The sequence below is a fragment of the Neltuma alba genome, unplaced genomic scaffold (genome assembly GCF_004799145.2).
Source record: "Neltuma alba isolate B1F8T4 unplaced genomic scaffold, ASM479914v2 tig00010388_pilon, whole genome shotgun sequence".
In the NCBI taxonomy this organism is placed as follows: Eukaryota; Viridiplantae; Streptophyta; class Magnoliopsida; order Fabales; family Fabaceae; genus Neltuma; species Neltuma alba.
Window position 1 is genome coordinate 221,590 of NW_021635291.1, and position 11,762 is coordinate 233,351.

Sequence of the window (11,762 nt, forward strand, 5' to 3'; positions counted from 1 at the left end):
CAGTGGCTAAGGTCGCGTCTCGGTCTAATGAAGATGATGAACAGGGGCACTGAGATAGCGGAGGTTAATATCCTGCTGACTTGGGTGGAAATTGCTCCATTTCTAGTGCTACATTTGCTCTTAATATAACAATTTGTTGATTAATTTGAATACATTAAAAAATTAGTTAAATTAATTATTTATAATAAATAAATATTATTTTTTTAAATATTTTTACTAATAAAACATATTAGCTAGAACTACTGTTATTACAGTAACTATTTAAAAAAAAGAATAAATATGAGAGATAAAATAGATTAAAGTCTTATATTTAAAACTATAATAAAAGTCAAACGAACTCTAATATTAAAAAGCGGAGGTAACATTTTAATAGTAAAATTGCATTACAAAATACTATAGAACGCTAGAATTACTTTCAAAGATAGTTTCAGATATTAAATGCATCTTAACTCTAAAACTTATTAATACGGTAATGTTTATTTTGGCCAAATGTTAATACGGTAATGTTTAAAACTTACTCCTTTACTGGCCCAAAAAAAACTTGCTCCTTTAGCCTTTGTTTTTTCATGCCGAAAGGGTTCATCTTATTGATCACAACAACAAAAAAAGTTACACAGACTAGTAATCTAAACTGAAAAATATACTCTCCAAAAGGCCAATCATTACAACCTAACACCCGCCGTGCCAAAGTAAAGAAACAAAGAACCAATTTAACCAGTTTAGAGCAAAACCAACTACAGAACTTAAGAAGCGGGAATGAAACAAACAGAACTAAACAAACGGTAGCAAGCATTAACCACGTCTGACAGAATATTAACCAACGCCTTCCCTAATCCAATTATTCTGCTGAACAGCCACTGAATGTGCATTTGCTAAATCTTTTGGTGATATTTACAACTCACTTTTGGGGGAAAAAAAACTTAAATCCCATTAAGTTTACATTAAAATTTAATAATTTTTTAATAAAATTACATAATATATATAAATTTTTCAAAAAATAATAATCAATATAACAAATAAAAGATAAAATTAAGGGAGAATTCCAATTAAACCCTGTTGAAATATCAAAATTCAAATTAAGACTCACACTTTAACAAATCTCTAATTAAGTCAAGGAGCCTTATTAGGAATTTTTTAATGTTGTTAAAAGATTAAAATGTCCCTTTAAGTTAACAAATTGGTAATTACTCTAATCAATTTATGACCTAGCTTCTTTTTTTATTTTTTCGAGATGTTGCTAAATGATCTATCGTCTTTATACGTTCTATGATTTTTTTTCTTTTGTACAAGTTTATATTAAGTAGTTCATATTATTCCATTTGTCCCATCCAAATATTGGAAAAATAATTTAGATTTCCAATACAATTTCATATTGATTATAAGTATAAATTTTAGTATTTTCAAATTTTCTTATGTAAAATATTTTTTAAAAATAAATACTATTCAAGTTTTCTTGGTTTAATTTTTTTGTCTTCAAAATAATATTATTTAAATAATAAAAAGGCATTTTAGTCTTTTAACTATATTCAAAAATTTCTAATAAGGCCTCTTGGCTTAATTAGGAATTTGTTAAAAGTGCAAGCCTTAGTTTGAATTTTGATAACTCAAGTAGATTTAATTAGGATTTTTCCTAAAATTAATTAAATTACAAACTAAATCTTATATTTAGAATTACAAGAAATATATCTATGTTAAGAAAATTTAATAAAATTCCCATAAAAAAAAAGAAAATTTAATAAAATGACTTATAAATTATAAATATCTATTTAACTAATTTATGTTGATTAAGAGAGGTAGTTAAATGAGTCATTCATTAAAAATATGCAGTATTAGTTTTTCTAAAATACTCCTATATTAAAATAGTATATACAAACTTCTTTAACATATGCAATGGTAATTAGAATAATTAAGAGGGACACAATTAATTTGAATGTCATATTTAAGATATACTGGTGACGTAATAAAAAGAAAGTTGGCGCTTGGGATTAGAATATACAAACTTCTTTAACATATGCAATGGTAATTAGAATAATTAAGAGGGACACAATTAATGGTAGTATTGCACCTTCTAATCTCTCCGTCTTCGTGAGAGCGACCCATCGCTCCGACAAGTGAGCGCGCCTCTTCACTCCATCAAGTGAGTGCCTTTACAATCACTCTCACAGACCATCTTCACCGTGCTTCCTGCTCTCCTCTACACCTTCTCTCACCCGTGTTTCGCCTTAACCCCAACTTCTTAGCAACTCAATGAAAAACCCCTACGTTAGGGCTTTTCACTGTAGCTACCATCTCCATCTCTAAATTCTCCCGTTCCCTTCCCCTTTCTTTTTCCACCTTAAGTGCTCTGTTCCAACTTTGTTTTGGTGTCGTTGCAAGACCTCAAGCTAAGGCTTCTTTCGAGTATTGCTGTTTGTTAGTTCGCAATGGGTTGCTGAACAACTCTTTTCTCTTCAGCACAATGGAGGTAGTAATGGAGGATAGGAATGAATGTGAACTCGATTGGGAGGATGAAGACTGCAAGAAGGGGGGATTCTCACTAGTAGGGAAGCTGGTTTCCTCCAAGCAAGTGAACCTTCCAACTTTTCGGAAAATGATTGTGCGTATCTGGAGATTGAAAGGTAAGGTTGAAATTAGTGATTCTAAGGACAATGCCTTTGTGTTTCATTTTAGTATAAAAGAGGATTATGAACGGATCTTACGAGATAGTCCTTGGGCTTTTGATGGGTATCTATTGAATCTTCGACCTTGGGAACCTTTCTTAACAATAAAGGAAGTCTTAATGAATAGGTGTATGTATTGGGTTCAAATCCATAATATCCCGAGGGCAGCAATGACTAAGAAGAATATTGTAAAGATGGGAAGTAGAATAGGCGAGGTTGTTTGCTTTGAAGATCCAAGACCAGATGACTGCCATATCTGTAGCTTTGTTCGTATTAGAATTGAAGTGGATCTGTCAAAGCCTTTAGTAGCTGGTTTCTGGGTACCACGGCCTAACCTGGACAAGGTATGGGCATACACTAGATTTGAAAAACTCCAAAATTTCTATTATAACTGTGGAAAGGTGGGGCATGAGTATAGGATTTGTGAACACCAAAAAGTCATGTCAGAGGAAGAACCATCTCAACCAATGTATACCGCAGACTTAAGGGTGAACCCATTAAGGGCAGTGGCACCGATAATCATGATTCGTGAGGGTGAATGTGACTCAGTACAGATGGGGACAGCACGCGAATCATCATCTTCAAAGAAGAGTGTGAATGTCACTGGTGTACAGGTAAGCTTTGGTGGAGATAGTAGTATAGGAGTGATAGGGGCAAAACAATCGATATGGCAGGAAGGTGTGGGGAGTGTAAATAGCCCTGTTGGTAAATCTACTGAAGGGAAAATTGATGATGATAATGAGCCGATGTTGGATCTAGATATGGATGAGGTAAACAGCCCACCAAAACATCTGAAAAAAGGAAAAGCTAAAGGGGAGTCCACTCCAAAGGATTGTAGAAGGGCCTTGTTCAACAATGGGCCCTTAAAAATAAATGAACCAAAGCCAGCAGAACCTAAAAAGGCATTGGAAATTACTGCAGTTGCTAGAAAAGATTGTGTTGACGGAAAAGAAGGCAAAACTGATATGGAGGCACCTATTAAAGAGGCTAAGTCCTACAGACCAGAACCCAGTGTACCGTATTTTGTTGAATTGCCTGAGGATAGTGAGGAAGGATATACAAATATGCCACAGCAGGGCCTACTACAGATAACATATGAAGGGACTTTAGTAAAAAAGATGGAAAAGGTTAGCCTCAAAAGAGCTCTAGATGAAACTTGGGAGTCATCATTATCAAAAAAAGCAAGGGTTGAAGTTGCAAATCAGTTTGAGAAAGCTGCGGAAATATTCCAGAACAAAGAAAATGAAAAACCATTTGTTATAGGAAGGAACTCACCTCCAAAAATAAGAAAGAAAAAAGGCAAGAAATCTGTTGAAGTGAGTGAGGGTAACTTGGTAGAAGTTCCAGTGCTGGAAGCAGTCTCTACAAATATTTTTGAAGGAATGGAAAAACAAGATTCAGGATGTGATTCGACAACATTAGGGCTTGGTGGTCAGCCTCAAATGGCCAACAAGTCGCCATGAGTATTTTAAGTTGGAACTGTCAGGGATTGGGGTCGTCCCTGACAGGCAAGAACTTGCGGTTCTTGTGTTCTAAATTTAGACCTTCTCTATTTTTTCTGATGGAAACTAGAGTCAAGATGGAAAACATTGAGAAATGGCGCAGGCGACTAAAGTTTCAGAACAAGATTTATGTGGAACCAGTGGGAATAGGAGGTGGCTTGGCAGTTTGGTGGAATGATGATCTACAACTGAATTTTATCAAATCAGATAAAAACATGATCCACTTGAAGGTCCTCAAAGGTTTGGAGCTGGAGTTTGGCTTTCTAACATTAGTCTATGGACCTCCAAAAGAGCAAGACCGAAGAAAGTGGTGGGGAAGACTGAAGAACCTTAATCCTGGGAATGCTGCACCTTGGTTATGCTGTGGAGATTTCAATGACCTGCTGTTTGATTTTGAGAAAGAAGGGGGAAACACCAGAGATTTAAACTCGTTGACTGAATTTCAGAACTTCATGACTCAATGTGACATGGAGGACTTGGGGGCCAAAGGCTTGGCTTTCACATGGTCAAATAAGAGACTCAATGAGGCAAACGTGAAAGAAAGACTAGATCGGGCAGTCTGCAACACTTTTTGGAGAGAGAAGCATCAAAATGCGCAGGTATGTAATCTGGAACCGTTAGGCTCTGACCACTCGCCAATCCTTCTACATTTGAATTTTTCTGGTATAAAAGGCCCAAAAGATTTTCGTTTTGAATTGAACTGGATTGAGCATAAAGATTACCAGAAGCTTATTGAGTCTAATTGGAATAGGGATAAGCAGATGACAAGTGGTGTGGTTCATGCTTTTAATTCAAACCTGAATAGAGTTAGGAAAATCCTGACTAAATGGAGCAAGATTGAATTTCCTAATAACCAAAAGCTTCTTGCAACTCTTATGGAAGACTTCAGGAATTGTTATGAAGGGGTTTGGAATGAGGATTCTGCAGGTAAGGCTAGTGAATTAGCTAACCAAACTGAGGCCATTTGGGGGAGGGAAGAAAAATACTGGTTTCAACGATCCAGAATTAATTGGCTAAATTGGGGGGATGAAAATTCTAGATTTTTTCACAATATTACAGCCCAACACAGAAGAAGAAATAAAGTGGTTTGCTTAAAAAATGATGCTGGAAATTGGGTAGATGACCAATCAGAGATTAACTCCTGCTTTTCCAACTTTTATGAAAATCTGTTTGCTGGTTCGGGAGCCCGCAATTTAGATCTAGTCCTTTCCTATGTGAAAGCTGTGGTTTCTGAAGCTGATAACTTAGGATTAATGGCTCCTATTTTGGATGAGGAAATAAAAAGAGCTGCTTTTGATTTGGGGGGCTTAAAAGCACCTGGCCCCGATGGTTTTCCTGGACTCTTCTACCACCACTCTTGGGAAATAATAGGCCCCCAGATTTGTCAATTGGTTAGAGAGTTATTTGAGAATGATGCTGATTTGCAAAACCTAAACTCTACCAATTTGGTGCTAATTCCTAAGATTGACTCTCCTGATTCTGTTGGTCATTTCCGACCTATTAGCTTGTGTAATTTCAGTTACAAAGTGTTCTCTAAACTGCTTTCCAATAGAGTTAAACCCATCCTAAAAAAAGTAATCTCTGAGCAGTAGCGTGCTTTTGTTCCTGGTAGAATGATTCAAGACAATATTTTTATTGTGCATGAGGCTTTCCATTTCCTTAAAAGTAGAAAAGGTAATGTACATGAAGTTGCTGTAAAACTCGACATGAATAAAGCCTACGATAGGGTAGAATGGGATTTCTTAGAAGCTGTCCTTCATAAAATGAAATTTCACCCTATTTGGATCAAACATGTTATGAAATGTGTCTCTACTGTGGAGTTTGACTTGAGAGTCGAGGGAAGAACTATCCACAAGCTTGTCCCAAAGTGTGGTTTAAGACAAGGGGATCCTATTTCCCCATATCTTTTCATCCTTGTCGCTGATGTCCTATCTAGAATGGTTAATGAGCATGTGAATAGAGGAGATTTGCAAGGTATCCACCTAGCTAAGGCTTGCCCGGTGCTCTCTCACTGTCTCTTTGCAGATGACTCTATCTTCTTCTTTAGAGCTACAAAAAAGAATTGCAATGTCTTCACCAGTGTTCTTGATGAGTATTGTAGGGCCTAAGGACAAAGAATAAATTTAGATAAATCCTGTATTTTTGTGTCACCCAATGCTCCTGTAGAGGTGGGAGTCATGATTAGCCAAGCTTTAGGTATACCTAACGCAAACTCCCCTGGTCGTTACCTAGGACTCCCTATTCTTTGGGGTAGATCCAAAGTAGAGGCGCTGGCTTTTGTTAGGGATAAGGTGAGAAAAAAAGTGCTAGGGTGGAATAAAATTTTTTTATCTCAAGCTGGAAGGGAAACCTTGATCAAATCAGTTGCTAATGCCATCCCAACTTACTCCATGTCTTGCTTCCAATTCCCTAAACAAACCTGTATGGAGCTAGACAGAATCATTGCGAATTTCTGGTGGGGAGGGGATGAATCTAGGAGGAAAATTCATTGGAGAGCTTGGAATCAATTAGTTAAAAAGAAGAAAGATGGGGGAATGGGCTTTAAAGACTTTCAGGCCTTTAATTTGGCTCTTTTAGGTAAACAATGTTGGAGGATCATGACAGAACCAAATGAATTTTGGGTTCGAATCCTTAAAGGCATCTACTTCCCCAATTCTTCTTTCTGGAAGGCCGGAAAAGGTTCAAGGGCCTCTTGGGCTTGGAATAGTCTTCTTGAAGGGAGGAATGTCTTAAAAGATAATATCATGTGGCAGACTGGTGACGGTGAGCTTATCAATGTGTGGGATGATCCTTGGGTTCCTTCCTTAACTGATTTTTGTCTACCTAAACTAAATGTGCCTGATGATCAGAAGAACTTAACTGTTTCTAATCTAATTGTGGATGGTAAATGGTGCTTGGATACAATCATTCTCCCTAAACAAATTAAAGACTGCATTTCTGCTATTGACTTGCCTTATTTTAGTGTGAGGGATAATCTGATTTGGTTAAGAAATGCAAGTGGCAAATATTCTATTAAGCATGGGTACCAATGGTTGCAACAATTAGAGCTGCAAAAATTGGAAATGGGACCCAGCACCTCACAACCTCTTGATAAGGATCTTTGGCTAATGATCTGGTCCTTAAAGGTGCAACCAAAAGTGAAACATTTTCTTTGGAGAGCTTGCTCCAAAGCTCTCCCAACTAAAGCAGCACTTTGGAAGAGGCATTGTGGGGTGACGCCTTTCTGTGCCCATTGTGATTCTCATCCTGAAACTATTGAACATTGTTTGCTTCTTTGTGATTGGGCTAAGCGTGTGTGGTTTGCTTCTCCTCTTTCTTTAACAGTGCATGATCTGAATGTGACTAGCTTTGAGAATTGGTTGTTTCAAATGCTAAAAAACCTAAAGATGGATGAGTTAGCTCAATCCCTTCTTGGTTACCTTTGTTGGTATATATGGAAAACTAGATGCAATGAAGTCTTTGCTTTCAAAGCTCCTGACATTATTTGGCTCATTAATTCCGCAACTAATAGTGCGCATGAATTTTGGACTTCTAGGAATTTGTTTAATTGCAATAATAGAATTATTGATCAAGCTACTCCAAGCAACCATTGGACTCCACCCAATTCTGATTCTTTGAAAATGAATACTGATGGTGCGTTTAATGCAGATAATGGTAGAGGCGGAATTGGTTACATCCTGCGCAATTCAAATGGGCAAGCGGTGGATCTCTATTGCAAACCTTGTGTGGTGTCTTCAGCATTCCAAGCAGAAGCACATGCACTTCATGAAGCAGCTTTTAAGGTAAAAGATAGAGACCTGGGACCAGTGATTTTTGAATCTGATTGCCAGCCATTGGTTTATGCTGTGAAAGGCCAGAATTCTTGTCCTGAATGGCAAGCCACAAGGATTGTTGAGGATTTAAGATTTGTTGTTTAGTAATGACCTTTCCTTGTCCCTTACTTTTGCTCCTAGATCTTGTAACTTGGCAGCAGATTGGCTGGCCAAAACTGGATGCAAGGGGATGCGCCGTTTAGGTTGGGATTTAAATCCCCCATCCCTTTTTTTGGGTGTGTTACTTTCTGACGCTAAACATTGTAAGCAGGGTATAAGTTAACCTTGCTTTGACTTTTGATGTTGTATATACAAGTATAATATTTCTGTCCAAAAAAAAAAAAAAAAAAAGAGGGACACAATTAAAAAGAGACGCGGGTTTCCTCTCTCTCCCAAAGACGCGCTTGACGCTTGGGATTTTTGCTTGACACTGCCTTACGCCGCCGAACGTAATTGAATCAAGCAGAACCCAGCAACCTTCCGGTGGAGTCAGTGAATGCTGACCACAGGTGACTTATTTCAGTAGTGGAACTAGCGTTTCTGCGTATGTCTTGTTTTGCTTTTATTTTCTTCCGCTGAATCAATTTGGATCAGAAATTGTTTATTCTTCAACCTGTGAAGCATTCCTACCCTTACGATCATCTTGTTATTGATTGATTGAAATGTTTATTCTATGCCTTTGTGAATATCGCAAATTATAGTCTACAAGCACACGGGGTGGGGCCTCTGTAAAATTCTTGGCATGAATCACATTATAATTTAAGCTGATATAGTTTAGTGAAATAGCTTCTTATTGGTTGAGCTTCCTTTTCTGTATTATGCGTGGGAGTCTGAGAAATGAGCACGTCTTCCTCTACATTTTACGCATCTAGTAATGATTTTTGCCTTTCGTGATGGCAGCAAGAATGTACGCTAATATGGGATCGCAAACTGTGGTACCTCAACCTCCAACAGGATCATAGTCTAATCTTTTGGGAATACAATTCATGCAACTGGTTCAGGTCTCATTAAAGGTGGATTGGTTGCTTACGGTGAAAGAATACTGGGATCAAGCTCTGAGTATGTCTAGAGCAATGGATTGATGGAAGTAGCATTCTATTTCTATTTCCATGATTTTGCCGCCAAAAGGGGAGAGAAAGGAAACCCGCGTCTGTTGGCAAAACGCATAGCTGTGTTAAGTGTGTGTTTTTGACCGTAGATAAAATGAAAGGTGAGGATTGGAGAAGAGGATGGAAAGGAAAAGGAGACGCTCCGCTCCGCAACAAGCTGTACCGCTCGCTCCTAGCCTAATCCTCCGCGAGGCCGTTGTTGGCTCGTCGCAGCAGAGAACGGCGCGGATGGGTGAATTTCTACATAGTCATCCTTATGTACCAACGGACCTGATTCTTCCTGGTTTTGTTCCGTGCTTCCTCTCTCAGTCTACCATTCTTGCAGTCTATGGCATCGCTTCACTGGCCGTCGTCTCCTCCGTCTGGATCTTCTCCGGTAGGAATGTCTATCTCGCTTTCGGATTGCTTCATTTCTTTTCCATTGACTTCTCCAAGCTTTATTTGTTGAGCCTCCTTGTTTAACTACTCGCAGTTGGTAAGTGAAATTGAAATTCTACGCTCCTAGCAGTTACTCTCACTCACATCTTTCTATTTTTTGGATATTTGAATTGCATCGTTATCTCGTGAATGTACTTCAGTAATCAATTAAATTCTTCAATTGTGCTCTCTGTTGAACTATCAAGATTGTATATGTAGTCTATTACAGAGCATGTTATACTAGGCTGGCAGAATGCTGTACCTGAATGATGAGTATGTCTAATCAGTGAAAAGTGTTCTTGAATTTAGTTGATGGCGAGGACAAAGACCCATGAACTTTAAAATGTAGAATACGATAAAAATCGATGCAGATGTTTTGTGATTAACTTCTCTTTCTAGTTAGATCTTGGACTCCACGCAGTGCTGAAGTGCACAATTCACCATTTATGATCAGTGCCACTTCCTGCAATTTGTATATGCATTGATTGATGATTGATATTTTAAACTTGATATTATTTTAATAATGAGTAGTTTTTTGTCTGTAAGTCTATTATTAGAATATCCTCTTCTCATGCAATCCAAATGGAATTACCCGATGCTGTTTGGATTAACATTTTGAAGTAACGCAATCGTGTTGTTTAAGGCACAACGTGTTATTTTGTTATTTCATAATTATCCTACAAGAACTATGAATATTTGATCAGGAATCATTCGTTCCGGCTGTCCCATGCAATGGATACACCGCAGAGAGTCTATGTTGCTAGTAAAGCTTAACATGGATCAACATGACTCCGCATTTTTATTTCAATGCAAGTTTCTCTCTTCTCCGATTAGTGGATCTGTTGGATGGTATCTCATCTTTTTTTGACACGTTTGTGTTTTCCCAGGATACCTTCCCAAGATAACAAAAAGTGATCGATTTTTAATGTGCTGGTGGGCCTTTACAGGCCTCACACACTTGATACTTGAGGGTTATTTTGTTTTCTCACCAAAATTTTACCAGGATAAGACTGGTTGCTACCTGGCTGAAGTTTGTAAGTCCCACATATACAACATTATTAACATTTGGAATTTGGAGTACCTTTCCAGGATCAGTGTTTCTTTAGCTAAATATTCCATATATGCAATTGACAGGGAAGGAATACAGCAAAGGGGATTCAAGGTATGCTGCGAGGGATGCAGGTATTGTTGCTGTTGAAGGCATAACAGCAGTTTTAGAGGGTCCAGCTAGCCTTCTTGTGGTGTAAGTTGAACTATGTTATGACGCTTTAATGGGAATTCTCACACTTGGTCTGTATTAATTCTATTTTTCACTTCTCTTAATGAAATGCTACTGTCAATATGGATGCAGATATGCAATAGCTTGTGGAAAGTCATATAGCTATATACTTCAGTTTGCCATCTCTTTGGGACAGCTATATGGAGCTGTTGTTTATTTTACCACAGCAATATTGGAAGGTGATAATTTCTCTGCAAACCAGTTTTACTACTTCACATATTATATTGGCGCAAATGCTTCTTGGCTTGTTATACCCTTGCTTATTGCCATTCGCTCTTGGAGGAAGACTAGTGCTGCATTTCAGGTCCAAGGACAGACAAAAAAGGCAAAAGTTCGCTGATGCAGACTGCAAATGATCTGTTTTAAACTTTTAATGATCCTGTAGTTTTAATGATTTATAGTGAGAAGTTTGGGACGGGAAAGAATGTTTGGATATTCAAGACAGATCTTTGGATATTAAATATTATTCCAGACATCTGTAAGAACTGCATCGGTTCATTCTTATATTGCTCATCTACCAGGTCCCCAAAAAAAAAAAAAAACTTAAATTGCTTATCTTGAAAAATAATTTTTTTTTCGTGGAATGAAAAATACACATTTTAGTGTTTTGCAGATGATGGCTGCTGAGTTTTAAACAAGGTTGCTCCAAAGTATGGATATGGTGCATCCTAACTTTTGTTTTGTTGAGTTAAGGGGGTGTTTGGATGAAACCAAACTATGATTTGAGGATAGCTTTTGGAGAATAGATTTTGGAAAGAATAAATTTTATGAAAAAGTAATTTTGATAAAGTGAGATTGTTTGGATAGTTGTTATTAGAAGTATTTTTTATGTACAAATTACTAAAAAGGGCATGGATTTTATAATATATTTTAATTTGAAGAAATAAAATTATTAATAATATATATTTTTACCAGCATAATTAATAATATATAAAATAATGTAATTAATAAATAATTAATATATATATTTATAAAATATAAGA

At 37.1% G+C, this 11,762-nt stretch overlaps 2 protein-coding genes across 2 annotated transcripts; both read left to right on the top strand.

Moving 5' to 3' along the window:
• Positions 1-2,458: 2,458 nt before the first annotated feature.
• LOC114756347 (uncharacterized) lies at positions 2,459-8,079 on the top strand. Its single transcript, XM_028945283.1, has 2 exons — positions 2,459-2,618; positions 7,811-8,079. Exons 1-2 carry the CDS (start codon positions 2,459-2,461, stop codon positions 8,077-8,079), a joined length of 429 nt encoding a protein of 142 aa, XP_028801116.1.
• Positions 8,080-9,253: 1,174 nt separating this feature from the next.
• On the top strand, positions 9,254-11,322 carry LOC114756349 (probable 3-beta-hydroxysteroid-Delta(8),Delta(7)-isomerase). The gene is made up of 4 exons (XM_028945287.1): positions 9,254-9,459; positions 10,388-10,534; positions 10,635-10,743; positions 10,852-11,322. Exons 1-4 carry the CDS (start codon positions 9,312-9,314, stop codon positions 11,117-11,119), a joined length of 672 nt encoding a protein of 223 aa, XP_028801120.1. The 5' UTR covers positions 9,254-9,311; the 3' UTR covers positions 11,120-11,322.
• The last annotated feature ends 440 nt before the right edge of the window (positions 11,323-11,762 follow it).